General features: G+C 34.2%; 2 protein-coding genes across 2 annotated transcripts; one reads left to right on the top strand and one right to left on the bottom strand.

The window, feature by feature from the left end:
* Positions 1 to 578: 578 nt before the first annotated feature.
* On the bottom strand, positions 579 to 2,355 carry B0H65DRAFT_185292 (uncharacterized protein). The gene is made up of 4 exons (XM_062821565.1): positions 2,161 to 2,355; positions 1,751 to 1,942; positions 1,604 to 1,683; positions 579 to 1,503 (listed from the first exon to the last, which is right to left on the bottom strand). Exons 1-4 carry the CDS (start codon positions 2,233 to 2,235, stop codon positions 639 to 641), a joined length of 1,212 nt encoding a protein of 403 aa, XP_062681395.1. The 5' UTR covers positions 2,236 to 2,355; the 3' UTR covers positions 579 to 638.
* A 3,318-nt stretch (positions 2,356 to 5,673) lies between these two features.
* On the top strand, positions 5,674 to 5,829 carry B0H65DRAFT_425507 (uncharacterized protein; the record flags this gene model as incomplete). The annotated part of the gene is made up of 1 exon (XM_062824583.1): positions 5,674 to 5,829. A coding segment is annotated over one exon (156 nt), but the record flags the coding sequence as incomplete, so codon positions are not given.
* Between the last annotated feature and the right edge of the window lie 14,269 nt (positions 5,830 to 20,098).

Genomic DNA, 20,098 nt, shown 5'->3' on the forward strand with positions numbered 1-20,098 from the left:
CATGAACACATCGTCTTCTTGCACCCATACATGTCTTCTGACTTAAGTTCTCATTACATATGTGCTTCTGTTACTTCATTGTTACTTCAAAATCCTATCCCGAATCACTTCCTTCACCCGGTTTGCCCTAGTCCAGTCAGTCCAATATCCCTGGGGTATATCCGGGTCGCATTGCCCAACCAATTGTTCTTCCCCCTTCCCTTCCCTTCATCCAATCCCTTCAGTCCCTTCATACCTTTCCATAACCCATGATGGTCATGTCATGTGATGCTATGTCATGCCCTTGATATACATACAAGATCGATCTCAAGCAAACCTGAACCCCAAATCCTAGCAGACAAGAAGTTACAAAGAAGTGAAGGTCAAAGTTTCACGCCAACCACCAAGCCAAAAAAAACAAACAACCAAAAGCAACACTCCTTCCCACCCCTATGCAAACAAGTGTGTGTGTGCGCGTGTGTGTTGAAACATCAGGTATCTCATATGCAAAAGACCCCACCAAATCCCATACCCAAATGATCAAAAGACGAAGGGAAAGAAAGCAGGGAAAACCCCGTACAAACAAACTCCGAAAGTCAAGAGAAAGAGAAAAGGCGACCGCAATCTGCGTTGACCGACCGATCGACCGACCGCGATGTTTACATGCCAGCAAACCTCGCATCCGGCAGCGTCATTCCCGGATTGCTATCATCAGCAGTCGCCTCGACCTTGAAGAAATGATCGCCGAGATCATCACCGACGAGCCTCGCCCCATAGATGTTGCCCGGCATCGGCTGCAGCTGTTGAATGGTTCCGGTTCCCGCAGAAACAGGCACTGGCGTCATAGGCTGCGACGGGGAAGGCAGTGAGTACTGGCGCTGCTCCTGCTGACCCTGGTTCTGAGGCATGCCCCATGATTGCTGCTGTTGAGGAGGCGGGTATTGACTATTGAAGTCATTCTGGCCGGGCATCATGTTGGGTGGAGCCGGATAGGGCGAAAACATTCTGGGAGCGGTCTCGTTGGAGGTCAAAACACGCTGGTACTGGCGCTGGTTGTTTTGGAGACCTGTTGCCCATGGCTGCTGTTGAGTAGACTCTACAGGCGAAGGTGAGTAGCTGCCGAAGTTCCCCTGCTGCGGCATCTGTTGGGCCATCATGTTTGAGGGAGGCGCAGAGTATGAAGGCATAACCCTCGACGGCATATAGGGCATAAGCTGTGGTATCTGCTGCGATCTGATCTGGTTTTGAAGGGCGAGCGACGCTTCCTGCAAGTTTGGCAGGTGTGTATAGTTGTTGAAACCTTGGTTGGACCAGTCACCTTCCAAAGCAGTTGGCGAGTAGGCAGTGCTATCAGCCGGGCTACTTTCGGTGCTGGCCGTAAGGTCGGGCGGTGCCGACATGTGGAACTGGTCGAACCCAGAGCCGAAGCCAGGGTGTAGTTGCTGCCTGGGGGTCATGGAGCGATTGATACCACCCCGATGGGAGTTGGTATGGTGCTTGTCTCTGGTCGTTTTTCTGCAGAAACTGTTAAAATGGCGGTTAGTGCCGCAGATGGGGGGGCGACATGAGGAAGGGAATGGAGAATCGTCAAGGAACTGTGCTTGGAATCGCGAGAAACACTTGCGCTTTGTTACAGCCAACATCTTGGCAACGGTATGGCTTCTCTCCCCTATGGATACGACGATGTCTGGCCAAACTCGAGGACTATTGAACATACGAAGTCAGCGATTCAGTCCCCTATCTCGAGTAGCGATCAGCGAATTTAACTTACGTCGGCAAATGGCTTCCTGCATTCAGGAACTTCGCACTGATGAGGCTTCTCGCCAGTGTGCGTTCGGAGGTGGACAGTGAGGGCACTGCGTTGGATGAATCGCTTCCCACAGTCTTGCCAGTTGCATCCGTATGGCCGTTCGTTTGTATGAATGCGATGGTGTCTCTGAAGATCGGACTTTCTGTTGAAGCGCTAGATGGACGACAAGGGATAAGTTAGCGAAGCTCCACGATCAAACCTTTCCAATAACATCTGGCTTTGCTGGAATGCGGCACCAGGAGCACCGATTGAAGATAGTATCAAAAAACTATCACGAGCCATGGTCTCGAGTAACCGACAGACGAGCGAGCAAACGAACGGATGGACGGCCTGTGCAAAGAAGCTTCAGAAGGGGGTGCTCAGTAACTAACCTTGCCGCAACCCTGCCAGTCACACAAAAACGGACGAGGCCTCTCTGGATCTTCCATGATTTGAAAGAGTTCCATACAAAAGTGAAACTGCCTTTGCGCTTCGGGTCGTTGCTCCTTTGGTCGTTTGTGCTCCTTGACGGAAAGATCAAAGCACAAAGTTTGCGGGCGGACGATGGTCGTGCACCTTGGAACTTGGTCTTATAAGGTGGTTGTCCTCGTGGATTGATTTGCCTCCTCCTATGTCTGGTTGTAGGAGGTAAAGAGCGGGGGAGAAAGATGAGAAGGGATAACCCTTGATGGGAAAGAGAGCGAGGTGATGAGTGATAGGGAGCTGGACGCAGAGACTCCGGATGGCCTGGAACTGTCTGCTATGTTGTGTGTGTGCAGCGGCGCTCTACACCGGCGGGCGGGCCACAAGTGCGTGGTTATAGCGAGTGGCCAAGGTTGTCTGAGGCCTGGCTCTGTGGGAAGAGAAGGAAAGTGATCTGAGCAAAAGGCCGTGTGCGTCGGAATATATAACTTGCTGGACGTGAAGATCAACACCAGTGTCGTTACTGTCCGGTTCTTCGGTAACTTCCTCTCGTGTTCCTCTTGAGCGAGTGAAAGATCCGACCTGAAATCACGACGGATAAGTAGAGATATTCAAATTGAATCCACAACCTAAAGAGACAACAACGTATTAGAACGAAGGAACTGCAGAATCAGAAGATATGAAGGCCGAGTCATTCAGTTTCCGGACGAGCTCCACGCGTGATGATAAATGTGGTGGATGGAAGGCAAACTACCTCCGGGAGCTTTGACGTGGGGAAGAGAAAATCGGGCCATCTACTACAACACAGCGTGCCATACGTAGACACTGCAACAATGGGACGAAGTTAACTGGAGACATCAAACTAATACACATCAAAAGAGTGCAACACTCGAGAGAAGTCATCCAGTCGGCCACAGCACGTCCGACATCCCGATGCCAGCCTAGGGGTCCGTGTCGACTACGATCCTCCGCCCGAGATCAGAATGACGACATGGTCCATAGACTGCATGATGCAGTAGATCAGAAGGGCGCCATTGAGGTTGGGGTCTTTGAAATGGAGGGAGGATGGTTGGGAGGAGAGCCACTGAAGAAACATAACTGAATCGCGTTCACTCACCAAAGTTCTCTTTGACAAGGCCGTGCCCTGAACACGAAGTCACCAAACAACGTCCGTGGAGATACCCTCGCCGGCGATGACCCACAAGAGCTAAGGTAAGGTACATGGTTAGTTGAGGAACCACAAACAAGATCGACTCAGCCGGACCTATAACCCATCATGATCCGATATTCTACAACGGAAACACGGAGTCAAGGCGCACACTCGCATGCCAATGCTGTGGATCTACCAGCCTCTGGACGTTCCAACTTACCCCCGAATGCGATTCCTGATATCGAAAACAAGTCCTCAAGGTATCAATTTCTCCTTTGTTCCCAAAGCAACGAGCAAGTTTCCAAGTTCGTGGCCGTGTGCTCAAGTACTGGTTTCCTCTTCGCTTTCGATCTCGTTTAGGGCGATCGTTTAGTAATCGTGAAGTGGTGTGCACTAGCTTCCTCCCAAATCCGGCAACCTAACAGTCCCAAGATTGGTTAGGATGGTTGTGGTAGGTTGTCGGTGATAAAGTTGGAGTGTCTCGCTCTCTCGTCGCAAAACTCGTCGTATCCACACGTTACTCGATTAACGCAGCTGTATGATATCCGATCTTCCAGTGTCTCTTGTTGATGTAAGCAGTGCAGCTGTCATGCGAGTTGGCGCGTCTGGCATATACGTGGTGGATAACTGTCTGTAATGCAAGCGTATAGAGGTCCGTAGGTAGTGAGCGAATGTTGGTGCGTCGGCTGCGGTGATGTGCCTATATACACAAGTTGGTGGTCTGGTTTCTCGGTGGGTAGAAGGCACCACGAGACCCTTTATGTGAAGCGTTGCTGGATCAAAGGGGGCAGTCAAGAGGGTTGCGGTGCCTGTAACGGGGACGGAGACGATGTTGTAGCAGCAAGCAACCCTGGGCGAGAAGGGCCTGGCACTGGGGTGCAGATGTCCATTGTCTCGCCTGTCCCTTTTTGGTTAACCATTTTTTCTCTCACGACTTTACTACACAGTACACTATTTAGGCCGGTCCCTCGCAACGGCCAAAGGCAAGGGGGGGGGGGGGGGTACCTGGGCCGACTACCGACTCGGAACGTGGTCAAACAGGGGTATCGGTAGGGGTGGTCGAGTGCAGTGGGTGTGGCAGAAGCCCACGAGTGCAGCTTGCTTTGCGGACAGTATGTATGTACTGCATAGCATGTGGGTAGTAAGGATCCTATGCGGCTGTAAGTGGTAGGCCAGGTAAACTACGAATCTGGCATAGAATCAGGAGACATACGGTCGAGTCTAACCTACTTACACCCAAGTCCCTTGCTTTGGTAATCTTGGACGGCGGCTCAAGGCAACCGACGAACCACCGAGACAAGGCGAGAGCCAGGGATGAAGCGATGAGTTGATGGCGTCTTGGGTCTAGTAGGGTTAGGTGAACTTCGGCGTGGCGGCTTGTTGATATCTGGATGTGTCCACTTTGCAATCTCCGGAGAAAAGCGAATCTGAAGAGCCCTGCGGAGGGCCTGGCGATAGCCTCCATGCGATCATGATGCCCTGGGGATCTCGAAGCCACAAGTGCTGCTCACCTTGCTTTTTCCTGTCTACTTACTGTAAATGGAAGTGCCTTGCGTACCAACCCTAATCCGGTCGGCTCTGTTCTCATGGGACCCATGGCTCGACAAAGCTAAGCATTTCAACCGGATGGGTATCATGTGTACCCCATCGGGCGGATTGTGGGATAGCGGATGCAACAGAAGCTGGGTCGCTCGAGTTGGTGAAGCTTGGAGGTTGTCGGAACGCGAAGCATTGCGCTAGACGACAGCTCCCAATCGAGGAGACGAAGTTGACGACCAGAAAAAGTCCGAATGGACCCCTCTTCCGCAATAGACCCACTTCGCTGTGAGAAGCAGACAGTGGAACCTCCGGCCTGACAGCTGACGTGCTCTGAGGACGGAAAGTGGACGGGTTGACATCGCATCCACAGGAAGGTGCGGCACTCCCGCCGGACGTCCACAGTCAGGAACACAGTCAAGAACTTTGTGAGTGGAGTTTAGATAATTGGTATTATTATGTTTCCCTATAGAGTCTTGAACAGAAGCAAACAAATGTGGACAAGACATAACGATATGTCGATGCCAGACAACCCGAAGGAGATTTAATGATGCGGCTGGAAAAGAAACGAAGGTCTTGTCTGGGGGCCAGACCTGGAGCCACACAAAGGAGGGTCCCACCCTCCCACCTTCCCGCTCCACACCCATCCTTTCCTAAACGGGAACAAGTCTGCCGGCCAAGCCAATCGTTAGAAGGGAGTCGAGACTGTGAGACCGACCGGTGTGCAAGGGGGCCTTAGGGCCTGTTTGGCGCGTCTGAAATGGGGTTCTGAAAGGGGTCCTCTAAAGTGCTTTTCAGAGGAACAGCACAGACCATTCTGAACCGGAATTTTGCGGTAAATGCCGAGATTTTAAGCTCCACCCTATTCCTGTTCAGAGCCCCATTTCAGAATGCCATTTGGTACCCTAAAATCGTAGAGCTCTGCACTTGGCACTACATTTCGTATTTATAGGTCGATAATTAATATAACCTTCTTTATATCTCTTTACTAATTGAAACCACCAGATCTACCAACAAAATAGCCAGCTTCCAGACAACTAATTAGGTAGCTGACAAGCTACCCGCACGCACTCCTCTCCCCTCTACAACACCCCTATCTATACAATCTAATCAACCTGCCTCCCAAGTGCCCGCCTCATAAGTAACAGCCTCCTCCCAGCGACCCTCCCAACGCAAGCTCAAGAACCCTACCAGCAAGGCATCCAAGAAATCATAGCAGTAGAATAATAAGCAGGAAATAACCCTCCTCAACGTACTAAAGAGAGCAGTCGACAATAGCCTCACGAACCAAGGAGGGTATAAAGAGCAGGTATATAACTACTCATCTGGGCTCGAAACGCCACAGACTATTAGCCGAAACTAATAGTCTGGCAGGGCAATTAGTAAAACTAGGGCAATTAGCAAAACTAGGGCAATTAGCAACAAAACTTTGGTACATTGGCTACCTGCAAAATTACTAGTAAATGAAGGTAGCTCGATTTAATTAAATATCGCTAAATATATTAAAGTTATTCACACTTAGATTCCTAACCACACAATACGTATATTTAAAATATAAACGCGCTAGATTGTTCGTCTTTTAATTCTCTATCTAACTATTATTTTATCTTTTTTATATCCTTTATTTTGATAGTGCAAATCAAATTGCAGTATAACTTTAGCGTTTTTAAACATTCTAGCATATACACGTAAGGTCTGTGCTCGTAATCAATTATTAAATATTATATACATATATACCAGCCTAATCCAGCTTAGCCGCGACGCGCTTTCTAAAATCTATCCTCCTTCATACTATTAACTATATTATATATTTTTAATTAGATTACTATATTCCTTAACGATCGAACTTACAATACCTCCTAAGAAGATAAAATATAAATTTTATAAAGAGGATATTCATAAAGACGTTGTCAATATAGTAGTTAATACCGCCGTCGCTATTTTCCTTCGTGGCTGATTTAAAACTATTAGGGTAGCCTCGATTGTATTTAATACGTTATATTTTGTATTATAGGGTTATATAAACGGTGTATAGTTAAAGTTATAGAATAGTAATTATAATAAGAAATTACTAGAGGAAGAGGATCTCATTATATTACTATAAGTTATTAATAGCTAATCAACCCTTTTTATATTTAATTAACATTAATTACATTTAAATTAACCTTATATAAGGATGGAGGTAATGAATTAAGAATTTTAAGTAGTAATACGATAGATTTTATACGTAAATAGCAAGCGAGACGATATTAATAAATAATAGGTTTAAGAATATATAGTTTGTAATAACGATTTTAAAATTATACGTACTAAATCCTTCGTTTGGGTTCGAAAAGTAATATAGTTACGAAGCTCTATAGAGGAAGTATTCGATTAGTATCGTAAAGTCGTCGAAAATAATAATATTATTATAAATAATTAATGGAATGGGGATAAGTTTGGTTATTGAATCGGTTATCTTATTAAGAGTTATACAGTTTGGACGTATATTGAAATACTTTCGATTTAAATGCCTAACTTAAATATTAAAAAATCAATAACAGTTATTAAATTTATATTAGTAGCGGGACGGATTATTTTAGTATTTATTATTTTACTAAGTATTTAAATTAATAAAAACTACTTTGATAACTGCTTTTACAATAATATTATTCTCGCTACCTCACTAAAAGGGTATATTAATAATTAGTTTGCTTTATATTAATTTAATTATTAGAATTAATATATTAAATTATTTAATAACGAGGAGAAGTGGTTGTTAGTATTAGATAATTATAGTAGTTACTATACTATCGAATTTTACGAGCGTTGTCATAAGAATAACGTTATTCTTTTCCTCCTCCCCCCTTATTTAACCTATTTCTTATAGCTATTCGAAATTAGTATTTTCTAGCTTTATAAACATTATTATTAAAAGGATATATTTAAGCAAATTAAGTATAGCGTTATTAAATATATTAAATTTACTTTCTTCGATAGTTTGAATAATATACGTAATATAGTATTTAAATAAAATAATATTAAGTTTGCTTAAAAGAAGGTTAGTCTTTACCCTATTAATTTAGAAATTATATTATTAAAATTAATTAATCCGTTTATATTAGTACTTAATCTAGAGTTTATATTAAAGAAGAGGAGTATGTTTTTCTGGATAAAGACTATAATGAGGAGACTTTTAATTGGAGGGAGTATAAATCTATTAAAGAGAATTATTTCTTTTATATAGTAAAGAAGTAAAAGATACTTACTATTATAAAGAATCCTATAATATACGATATAATGGTCTTATTATACGAGAATTATAGCCTTTTAATACTGCTTAAAAAGTTAGTTAGTAAAGAAGATTGGTCTAACGTTATTATACCTCCTTTAGCGCTACTAATTATTAGAGGATATTCTATATACGTTAATAAGGGTATTTAACGTTCTGAAATTAATTAAATACTTATTAATCTAATAACTAGGTACGTTATGATAAAGCGGGATAAAGTATAGTTTAGTCTTTTATTAATAGTAGTCTCTAGTATAGAGGTTAATAGAAGAAGGAGAAGAAGGGAGGTTAAAGAGATTATTAGAAAGGAAGTTCGTATTAATGGATTGGTAATGAGAATTGGGTTAATTATTATTGGTAATACTCGTTTACGATTTGCAATAGATAATATTAGTCGTATTATTATAGAAAAGAAAGAGTAAAAGAGGATTAAAAAGAAAGATTTAGGTATTGAAAGGGTTGTTCTATGTAAGTGGATTATTAGCTTTAAGAAAGATTGTAAGGAGTGGGTAATGATTATTAGAGTACGTTTAAAGATAGAGGGTAAGAAACGAGTTGAATAGAGTGAGGTTGTAAAGTTATTATTGGAACGGTTGAAGGATAAGGATTACTTTATTGCTTAGTATCGAGAGGTTAGGAGAATACGTTGGAATTAGTTTAACGATGAAAAGAGTAAGGTATTTGTAGTATTGGGAGTATTAGTTAACCGTACGGCTGATGATATGAGGCTACTGCAAGGGTACAATATAGGTGAGTCGAAGGCAAAGTTAAGATTCTATTTATAATAGAAGATTTCAAATGGGGAAAAGAAAAGAGGAAGAGAACTAGGTATAAGCGTGCAGACCTAAATAAATACCCTAGTCGTACAAGCGATAGCGGGACCTATATGCGGGTCGCTATTAACCAATCCCTTCATTCGCATCCCCTTTACCTATAAGATTAACCCTTATACGTACTAGGGTCTACTCTATAATTAGTCTTAGTATAGCTAATTAAATGGTTTATATCCTTTAGCTCGTACTATACTTAGAACCTCTATATATTTTATTCTATCGTATATAGTACCTAGGCCTAAATTTAATTTATTAACGCCGTTATATTACCCCCCCCTATACAAAAAATTCGTCTACGACTTTTGCTAGATATGTATATAAAAATATTGTAAATTGTATTTATTTCTTCCTTATAATACGCTATAAACGTTTTAATCCTTCTGCTTTAGGGTACTCGTCGTCGTTATACTATTTTATGTTTTCATTAAACTAGTTTATTAATTATTAGGGCGGGTCCGGGGTATCCGGGTTGGCTTTATAAAAGTCTTAAAGCGTTTTCGGTACGTACTTGAAATCGGAAGTAGGATACTACTCTAGATCGGGGTCCTAACTTTTCTAGTCCGCTTAGTAGAAGAGTTTCCTATTAGTTACTTTGGAAATTGTAATTCTATCGACTTCCTATTCGGAATTTCCATCCTCGTCTATATTAATTAGGCCAGGGTATTCGAAAGTTTACCTTAAGAGCGGATCGTTATTATAATTTCGTAAGCGGTCCGCATAGAACACATTACTACTTTTCTAATTTTTTAGTAATTCTAGCCAGTAAGAATACTCTACTTTCTCAATAATTTTATAATAGTTATAAGTATTCGGGAAATCGAATTTATTACTGGGCTGGGTAGTTATAAATTAGAGCCTTTTAATAATAATAATCCTATTTCTAAATTCGAAATTAGGCTCTTTCTTTTTTTTATTAATTTACGCTGCCTATATTCTTATACCTTTATTATTATCCCTCTAATATATTCAATATACCTCCGAATACGTTGCGCGTAATTTTGCGCCTATTTCCGGGTAAATTAGTCCGTCCGGGGAATATTAAAGTTTTAGGTACGGGCTTCCTAATCGAAAAGTATCTTTATAAGGTAGCCGAATATAATTTCGTAAGAGGATAAACCTATGCTATCTTACAGTAAATTATTTTATATAGTATTTAGAGTAGGGATAGCTTTAAATTAATCGTTTTAGTAATAATTAACGAACGGCCATAATTATTAATTAAAGTAAGCATTTATTACCTTTACCTAGCTCGCTATTTAATTATATCCCGCAATAGCTAACTTCTATTTTGTTCCAATTAATTTTAATATTTTATTTATAAATAAAGATATAAATTGTAGTTCTTTATCGGAAATTATTTCTTTTAATATACTATAAATACAGTATAGCCCTTCGTAATATATTCGAGCGGCGTTATAAAATATAACGTTTTTTATATAAGGGGTAATTTAGAATGATTTTAATAGGCGGTCGACTATTATTAATGTATTATTGAAGCTATATTTATTTTTCGGCATTTTCTTAAAGTTTATAACAATAAATGTCCACTTCCGGCCTAGCGGGGAAATTAGGTATAATAAGCCTAGTATTTTATCTTTAAGGACTTTGCTAGCTTTATATATTATATAATTCTTTATAGATTTATTAATATTTTTAATTATATATAATTATTAGTATTGGGTTTTAAGGATTATTCGAATTTTATTCCGTCCGGGGTAGGCTATAGATAATATTAAATATATTTCGTTAATAATACGGGTATGTAGGTTTTCCGAATCGGGGACGATTAAGCGGTCTTAATATATTAGTAATCCGTTAGCGAGTATTACGAAATTAGGGTTTAATCCGTAAGCGCGGACGTAATACTCTTTTAGGGATTCGTCCTTATAGTTGTCTTTTATAAACGTATCTACTAATTCGTATTCTTTTAGTTCGATAGGGCTTAATTCTATATCTTCTTTATTTAATATTATAATTAGGATTAATTTTTCTATAAGGCCCCTTTTCGTTAAAATTGAAGCGATTATGGAAATTTCGGCCCTTCCTTTTTTTTACGAATTTAAATATTTAGAGCGTGCGGTATATATCCTTTTTATCCTTCTAAATTTTGAAGTTTTTAGATTTGCGGAATAGTGTATCCGCGGCTGCGTTTTTAGTATTAGGGTAATAAATGAGTTTAAAGTAGTATTAGGAGAGAGATTTTACCTACATAATCTATTATAGATTAAGAAGGCGTTTAGTACTAAAATATTCTAATATTTAATAATTAGTAATAATTATAAACGGTTTATTTTATTAAAATCTAGTAAATTTAAGTCGCTAAATTTAAAGGGCTCTAATAATTACGAATAATTTCTTATTATAAATAGAATAATTATATTCAGCGTTTTATATAATCTTTAAAAAGAAAGTGACGGGGTATTATTTTCCGGTATTTTCCTATAATTAGGATAAAATTCCCATTAGGATTCCATTATTAGTATTTCTTTTTACCCTCGTTTTAGTATTATAGCGAAAATCTTTTAAGAGCGGAGCTTCTACAAGTAGTCTTTTAAATTCTTATTAATTTATATAAAAGTTTTTCCTTTCTATATAAAATTCATAAGTAGTTTAGCTACGCGGTTATAATGTTTAATAAATTTTCAGTAGAGATTATAAAATTTTAAGAAGGATTAAATTCTTTTTAAATTAGAGAGTATAGCCTATTCTTTAATAATTTCTACCTTTTTTAAGTCGACGGAAATACTATCTCGTCCTACGATAAAGTTTAGGAATTTTGTTTTCGTAATATAGAATTCGTACTTTTTAAGATCGGTTTGGAACCCAGCGTCCTTTAATCAGCAAAGGACCTTTTTAATATAAAATCGGTAATCCTTTAAGATATTTGAATGGGTAAGGATATTATTAATATAAGCTATATAGAAGTCGCCTAAATATTCGCTTAAACCCGAATTAATAAAATTTTAGAAATTAGCCAGACTATTAGTAAGGCTGAACGGTAATACTTTATATTTAAAAGCTCCTATACTAGTACGAAATATAATTAATTCCTCATCTTTTAATCTTATACAAGTATAGTAAAACGCTTATCGACTATCGATTTTTATAAACTATTATATCTTAGGTACTTTAGCGAAAATTTCTTCAATTAATAGTAACGGGTAACAGTCTTTTTAAATAATTGCAATAAATTTTCAATAATTTATATAAAATAAGTATTATTTAAAATAATAAATTCGCTTCGATAAATCCTTTTAGTAAGGTTTCTAAAATATACTTCCGTACTACTTCTAATTCATTAAAGGATATTTTATATAAAGGATTATATTCGAATTCTTCTAAATAATAACTTTTATCGAATTCGATCTTATAATCGTAAGGGCGGTATTCGGGCAACGTATTCGAATCCTACTTATTGAAAATTTCGATATTATCGTAGTATTCAGGGAAAATTATTCGAAGGATTTTATTACGGAATTTCTTTTCGTCGTAGGGGAGTAGTTCTTAAGCGGGGTCGTCGATAATTCGCTTTTATTAAATATATAACGGGGATAGTATAGTTAATATAGGTGCTAGTCGTATAGCTTAATTAAGGTTCTATAAAAAAGGAAAGTTCTATCTAAGAGGCGGCTCCACCGGAGATACGAAGTTTTAATAGGGACTATACAAATATAATTATAATGCCTTATAATAATTCTAATTAATAATTAAAGCGTTATAGCCCAGGCTTTAGCCCTATAATATTACCTCCTTCCTCCCTCCTCCTACCCCTTCACGCGTTCGCTCCTTCTATTTCGATTAACTAAAGTAGTAGGTAATAAGTAGTAGCGTACGCATATACGCACCTTTAAAATTATATATAAAAACCCCTCCCCCGACTTTTTTTCCCTTTCTCTTTCCTTTCTTCTTTTTTTTCTAATCGTCGTTCAAATCATTAAAGTAAATATTATTATCCCCCAATTGATTCCTCGCTTACCTTTTTTAATTAAAGTAAATATTTCGCTTAATTTCGTCCGAACCGTCCCTATCCTTATTTTAACCATTTAAGAACAAAATTTCGTCTTCGTTATTATTATATAATTCTTAATCCCCTTCCTAAGAGGCCGCCGCCGTTATAAATGTATTAAAAATTCCGTCGCTATTTTTAAGAAACTTAAATTTATTAAATTTAAATATTTATTAATAAATCTTCCTTATTATTTTTACTTTAAAAAATCGTTATTAATTTTATTTATTCTTTAAGTAGATTGTAACTTTTTTAAAGTCCCGTATATTTCCTATTTGAATGTCCTACGCGAATACTATATTAAATTTAGAAGTTGAGTATATATAATTTATTATAATAATAGTAAATAATATAACCAGGCTTCGTCCCTAACCTAAAAATTCGCCGCAATTTAGGAGGCGGCGATTTCTAATAAGGAGAAAACGAAAGCCTTCGGGTACGTCTATAGAATTATAATTATTTAATATTGCGCCGCCAAATTATATAAAAATAGCACTATTTGTTTAAGAATTTTTTAATCTTATCTACTTTAATAAAAATAAATTTTGGCTAATTAAAATTTCTGAATAGGAATATAGTCACTTCTTTTCGGCCCTCGGTAACGCTACCGCCGCTCTCTTAACCCTTACTACTCTTATTACCCCAGCTATTCCCCTAACTTCTGCCCTCCCCTTTGAAGAATTTACTATAATGAAATTAATAGCCCGCTTCGAATGGTTCGAAAAGCGGTTAAAGGTTATAGAAATTAAGAATAATTAGAAGTGTAAAATACTGAAGAAAGATTAAAGAAATTTAAAATCGATATTTATTACTTTCTTTTTTTCTTTTTATACTACTATCTTTATTATTTCGTATATTCTGTATTAAAATATTTGATTAGTCTATTATTAATATTAATTAAACTATATTTCGTTGCGAAACGGTCTAAAGCCGCCATATTAACGAATTCTTCTAACGCTTTCCAAAATTATTATACTTAACTAATTTAATTAATTAAAATTATTCTACGACCTTTCTTAATCGTATAATAGAGGATTTTATTTACAAAGTACTCCTTTTCCCTATTTATTATAATGATTAGTAATTGAAAATCGGTAATAATTTAATTTAATAGAGGGTTATTATAAACCTTTTTAAGTAAGTCTATATAAAATTGATTAAAAACCTTTAAAGAAAAGTCGGAAAATTCTACTACAAAAGGATTAAGAATTCTAAATACCGTATATTTTACATAAACCTAATCGAATTTCTTCTTAGGGCGTATTATAATAAAATTCTTAAAATTTAATTAAACTTTATCCCCTACCTTAAAAACTTTAATTAATTACTTCATATAGTTAACAAAATATTCCTATTCTTATATAGAAATTATTATATTTGCTTAATATAAATCTGTAATTTGTTATAGTATTGTAATAAAATCCTTAATTCTTACCTACGGGTTTTTAAAATTTATTTCTATTAAGAGAATTACTGAAGTTATTAAGGATTATGGATAATAGCTATAGGTAATAAAGAATAGAGATATATTAATAGAAGTATTAATTTGGCTATTAATCATTAATTATATTATTAGACATTAACGATCCTAATTATTTTAAGCGTAATTAACGAAAATTCTTAAGAAGGCCTATACTTCTTAGTTTATTCTTTCGGGGCTACCGTCGGTTGAGGGGTAAAAAGCAGTACTTAAGAATTAATTAATACTTAATAAATTATAAAGATATTTCTAAAATCGATTAATCTAATTAATACCCTTATTATCAATAATAAATTATAACTACTTATAATATCGTACGAAGTACCTAACAAAAATTTCTACTATTACTTCTATTTCTATAGAAGGTATTAGTTCTAAAATTATTGATTTATTAAATTTATTTTAAATAACGAGGAAATTAATGTAGCCTCCTATAGGAACGAAATTAATAATAAAATTTATTTAAATATTTTTAAAACATTAATTTAGAATAGGAAGAAGCTTTAATAACCTTCTTTTCTAATTTTTCTAATATTTTACTTTATTATAAATATTGTAATTAATTAAGAACCAATAGATATAAATACCTATTAACAGCTAATAGAAATCTCTATTTATAGTATAAATAATACTTTCTCTTCTAAAGTACCTAAAAGCCTTCGAATTGTATACTTTTTAAATAATACGGGTATAGAGAATATTCTTTTTAACGTCTTTTAAAAATATGTATAGGGCCGTAGCCTCGGTAATATTGGAAGTTTTTAGAATTTAAATACGGCTTCTATAGTATAACTTACCGAGCTTATCGATAGTATATTCGCCGAATTAAACTTTTAAACCCTATATAGAAATTGGAAAGATCTTATCTTTATTAATAACGGTTTAGCGGATAATTTAATAGATTTCGTTTTTTTAAGAGACTTTTTTAAAGAATCACTATAAATCCGGACTTTTAAATATTTTTACGCCTTTTCCTATTATAATAGAAGAAATAATTACATAAATATAATTTTTAAAAGCGGATTAAGGAATTAATTATATTTTTTTAGCTTCTATATCCTCTTTGTTAGGGCGGTTTTAATCCTAATAGGATAGAGTATTAGGAATTATAGCGAATTTCCCTAAGTAGTAAAGGATGTCGAAATTAAACTATAAGAGAAATTTAACCTATTCCGTTTACTATTTAAAAAGCTTCTACCTCTTTATAAAATATTTAAAATTATAGTAATTAATAACGATAACGATTTTTTTATAGTTTTTAAATTTCGTAGCCTATTCCTCTATATATTTAATAATTGCGAATATTTCTTTGTTGTAAATGGGGTAATTATATTTAATAGGAATAAACTTCTAGGAATAATAAATAACCGCTATCTTTTATTTATCGCGTTTTTGGGTAAGGATATTACCGAAACTATATTCGCTATAATTTACTTTTAAGAAAGTAAATAAATTGGGATTTTATTAAATAAAAAGAGGGGCTTTAATAAATAATTCCTTTAATTTCTTAAAAACTATATCGTACTTTTCAATTTATTTAAAGGGGACCTCCTTACTCGTAAAGGCTATTAATAGTCCTATAACTAAAGAAAGTTTTTTAATTAATATTTAGTAATAGTTAGTAAACCTAAAGAAATTTTATACCCCTTTCTAAAACGTAGGTACCTCTTATTTAATAATCGCTTTAATTTTCTCCAGGTTTGTTTAAATATTAATATTTATAATAATAATAAAATTTAAATATTTAATGTTCTTTACCGCGAATTCGTACTTTTTAAGGTCTAAATAGAGCTTAGTAATAATTATATATTTAACGACTTTATATACTTTGGCTAAATAATCTACTTGAAAACTTAACGAAAAAACTAATATATTATCTGTGTATATTAAAGTAAAATTAGTAAAATAATTCCCTAAAATATTATTAATATACTATTAAAATGTTGCCGGTATTCTTAATAATCCGATAGGTATAATTAATTATTTAAATAACTTATATCGAATTTGAAATATTATTTTCCCTTCCTTTCCTTCGGTTATACGGATTTTATAGAACGTTTATATAATATTTATTTTAGTAAGCTATTTCGCTTTAATAATAATTTTAAATATTTTTTAATTAAGGGTAATAAGTACCAGTCTACTTTAGTAATTGTATTAAAAATTCTATAATCGTAGTAAAATCGAAGACTTCTTTTCGGCTTTCTAAAAAAGAGAACTAGTGTAGCGGTAATTAAATTATTAATACGGATAAACCCTTATCGAAAATTTTTTGGAAAGTTTTCTTTAGTATTAAAAATTCTTTTTGTAATGTATTATAAAAGTAGTTATAAGGAAGAGGCAGCTCCTTACCATTTTTATCTTTTTTAAATTTAATTTTATAGTCGATATTTAAGTAGTTAGGATTAATTTTATTAGCTTCCTTTTACTTTTAAATAAATAAATAATTATATATTTCTATAGGGATTATCCTTCGTAATTCTTTATTTGTTATATTGATTTTAAGTTTAAAGGCTTTTTTAATATTTCGTAAGCTTACTACGAATATTGTTAATTTTGCGGCTTGCCGGCTACTCTTTTTCTTAATTTTATTCACTATAGCTACGAATGTAGTTATTAAATAATATACTACTTCTTTAAATTCTTTAGCCTTTAAGAAAAAAACTCTTCGAAGAATATGTTCAATGTAGGATTTAGTAATTAGTTATTTCGTATTAGAGTCTATATTTATAAGGGATAAAGTAAGCCTTTATAATAGTTAATTATAATTTTTTTTAAAATAATAAGGAATCTTAATTTAGGGATTACGTAAGTATAAATAATAAATTTATATTTATAGATATTTACTTTAAAATAAATAATCCCTTTAATCTCTACCCTTTCTATTATTATTAAAGTCTTTCGTATTTATTTTTTAAATATAGGTATTACGGGAATCTTTAGCTTTTTAATAATATTTTTATTAGTTACAGTATAATATTAGCAACCTTTATCGATAAAGGTATAAAAATGATCTTTATTATTAATAGCGATAAGTATTTTAATAATATTTATTTTTATAAGTCCCGGGAAGCTTTTAATTCCTACTTTTTTATTTAATACTTTAGAATACTCTTTTATTGAATTTTATAAAGGAATTACTGTTTTTCCGATTCTTCAAAGGAAGAATATTTATTACTATTTTCTAATATAGATTCTACTTTAAATTTAATTTTAGTAGATTTAATACTTATGAGAGGAGGTTATATTAATTAATTTATATAATTACCGACTATATATCCGCTAGTTTTATAATGGAAATAGAGATTTAAAGTATAATGTTTATTTCTTTCATCCTAGGAAACCTATTTAATATATTTAATATCCTTATTATTAGGGTTGCCCTTTATTTTAATATAGCTAATCGTAATATTACTATTTATATTTTTAGAATATTTAGGGGTAGGGGTAAAGTCGTGTTAGGAAAAGGAATTTTAACGATAATTACTATATTTCTTACTATTATCCCTAATATTATAGAAGGCTTTATTAGCTTTAAACTTCTATATAATATCTTTTAACTATTCGATATAGAAATTATAAATTTCGGGTATACGGATTATAATTAATTAATTATAAAGAGCGTTAGATATAGAAATTTCTAATTAGGTTAATTTAGAATTATTTTCCTAAGTAAAGCCCCTAACTTTCGTAAGGTTTTCTTTAAATATAAGGAACCAATCCGATAGGGATTAGTTCTCTCTTTATTATATAGTACGTAAGCGGGTTAGGGCTAATCTTTTCTTATTCTTATTATTAAAAATTAATTCGAGGTAATTAAAGAAATATTTGGGTTTATAGGTATTATTAATACCGCTACGGCGCTAAAAGGCTTTTACCTTAATTATTTTATCGGTTGGGAAAATGTTTAATAGTATTAACCAAGCCGATTTTTTATTAGTAATAGTTCCTGTTAATTTCTCATCTTTATACATAAAGCGTAGTCGGGTAATATAGAGACTAAATATAGAGGGGGTTCTGTCCTACTTTAATTAATAAATATTTTTACATTTAGAATTATAGTAAAGAATAGTTTTTTTATATAGTATTAATTATAGCGTTCGGAGTAATAATAATCATTATAGTAATTATATTAACGTTTAAGGGATTTTATTAATTTTGAATAAGAAGTTATATATTGAGCGCTATTTTTACTATTTGGGCGAATATATTGTTAGTAAATAATGTCCTAGCGAAGTCTTCTTTCTCTTATACGAGGCGTACGGCTTGTTTCTTCGTAATTTTTATTTATTTTACGGCTACGGCAGCTATAGCGGTAGAAAATTCTACGGGAATTCTAATTACGGCTATTTAGGTAGGTAGGCCTTACTACTACTATTATAGCGGTTAGTCATCCTATTCTATTAGGTCTATTATAATAGAACCTAATATAACGGGGATAGTATAATTAATATAGGTACTAGTCGTATAGTTTAATTGAAGTTCTATAAAGAAGGAAAGTTCTATTTGAGAGGCGGCTCTACTAGAGATACGAAGTTTTAATAGAGGCTATATAAATATAGCTACGGCGCCTTATAATAATTCTAATCGATAACCAAAGCGCCACAGCCCGGGCCTTAGCCCCATAACAGAATAAATTAGTCGATTTCGAAAATATTCGTTAAATAAGTCGTTTAATTTTTTTTAATAGAACGTATAAAGAGATTTCTATCTAATATATATATTTAAGTAGGACGATACTTATATTAACCTATACCGTTACATTTTAATTAATAGGTATTTTGGGCGTCCGATTCCTATTTTCCTTTAGCGGGTTATTTTCGATAATAGGGTTTTTCGGGTTTTAAGAATAATACTATAAAGTAAGTAAAATTAATTAAATTACATTCTATCTTACTTAAGGGATTAATTCTTTTAAGAATTGTAGTAGAGTTTTAAAAAAAAAATATATAGGCGGGCGTAATCTAATTCTCTTATATTATTGCAGGTATATTAGAAATCGGCCGGTACAATAAGGATTATTTTAGATTTTAAAATTAAAGCGGCTTTTAATTCCGTAATCCGTTTTTTAATATTCCTTTAGTATTGGCGGGTTTTACAGTGGTATTAATTTCGTATTTCTAAATCGAATTCTTTTTTACAATAATCGGGAAAAAATTCATTATCAAAGATAGATTTAATTAATATATATCCATTCGTAAAATAGGTAGCCGTTTATCTACTATTCCTCCTACCTATTTGTTGTTTATTCTTTTAAATTATTAATACGTTGTAATATTTTAAATCTTTTTAGTAGGTTAGGTTAACCGAAGTTAGTAAATCCTAAATTTCGAAGTATTTTGATTAATTTAAGTCCGGTTTCTATTCTGAGGGAAAGAGGAGACGACGGTATATATAATTTATTTAGATATCGTAAAGGTCGAACTACTTTCGGCCGATAGTAATATCGTATACTATATTAATTAGAATAAAATAATCGGGCGGGGTAGTTTAGTTCTAGATTTTTAAAGTGGCTTTAATAATTTCTTTAATATTTTAATTCGTTTTTCTTTAGTAATTGTTAATTCTTCGAATTAGAAAATTATTCGTAAATTCTATTAATAATTGTTTTTTTAATCTTTTAATAAAGGC

The sequence above is a fragment of the Neurospora tetraspora genome (genome assembly GCF_033439725.1).
Source record: "Neurospora tetraspora strain CBS 560.94 chromosome Unknown B0H65scaffold_4, whole genome shotgun sequence".
Classification (NCBI taxonomy): Eukaryota; Fungi; Ascomycota; class Sordariomycetes; order Sordariales; family Sordariaceae; genus Neurospora; species Neurospora tetraspora.

Bases quoted from the DNA above. Each gene is read 5' to 3' on its own strand.
- B0H65DRAFT_185292 (XM_062821565.1), bottom strand. From the start codon at position 2,235: ATGGAACTCTTTCAAATCATGGAAGATCCAGAGAGGCCTCGTCCGTTT. The intron at 1,943-2,160 runs GTTAGTTACTGA...TCGTCCATCTAG, and splicing joins ACTGGCAGGGTTGCGGCAAG to CGCTTCAACAGAAAGTCCGA. The intron at 1,504-1,603 runs GCAAGTGTTTCT...CCATTTTAACAG, and splicing joins GATGTTGGCTGTAACAAAGC to TTTCTGCAGAAAAACGACCA.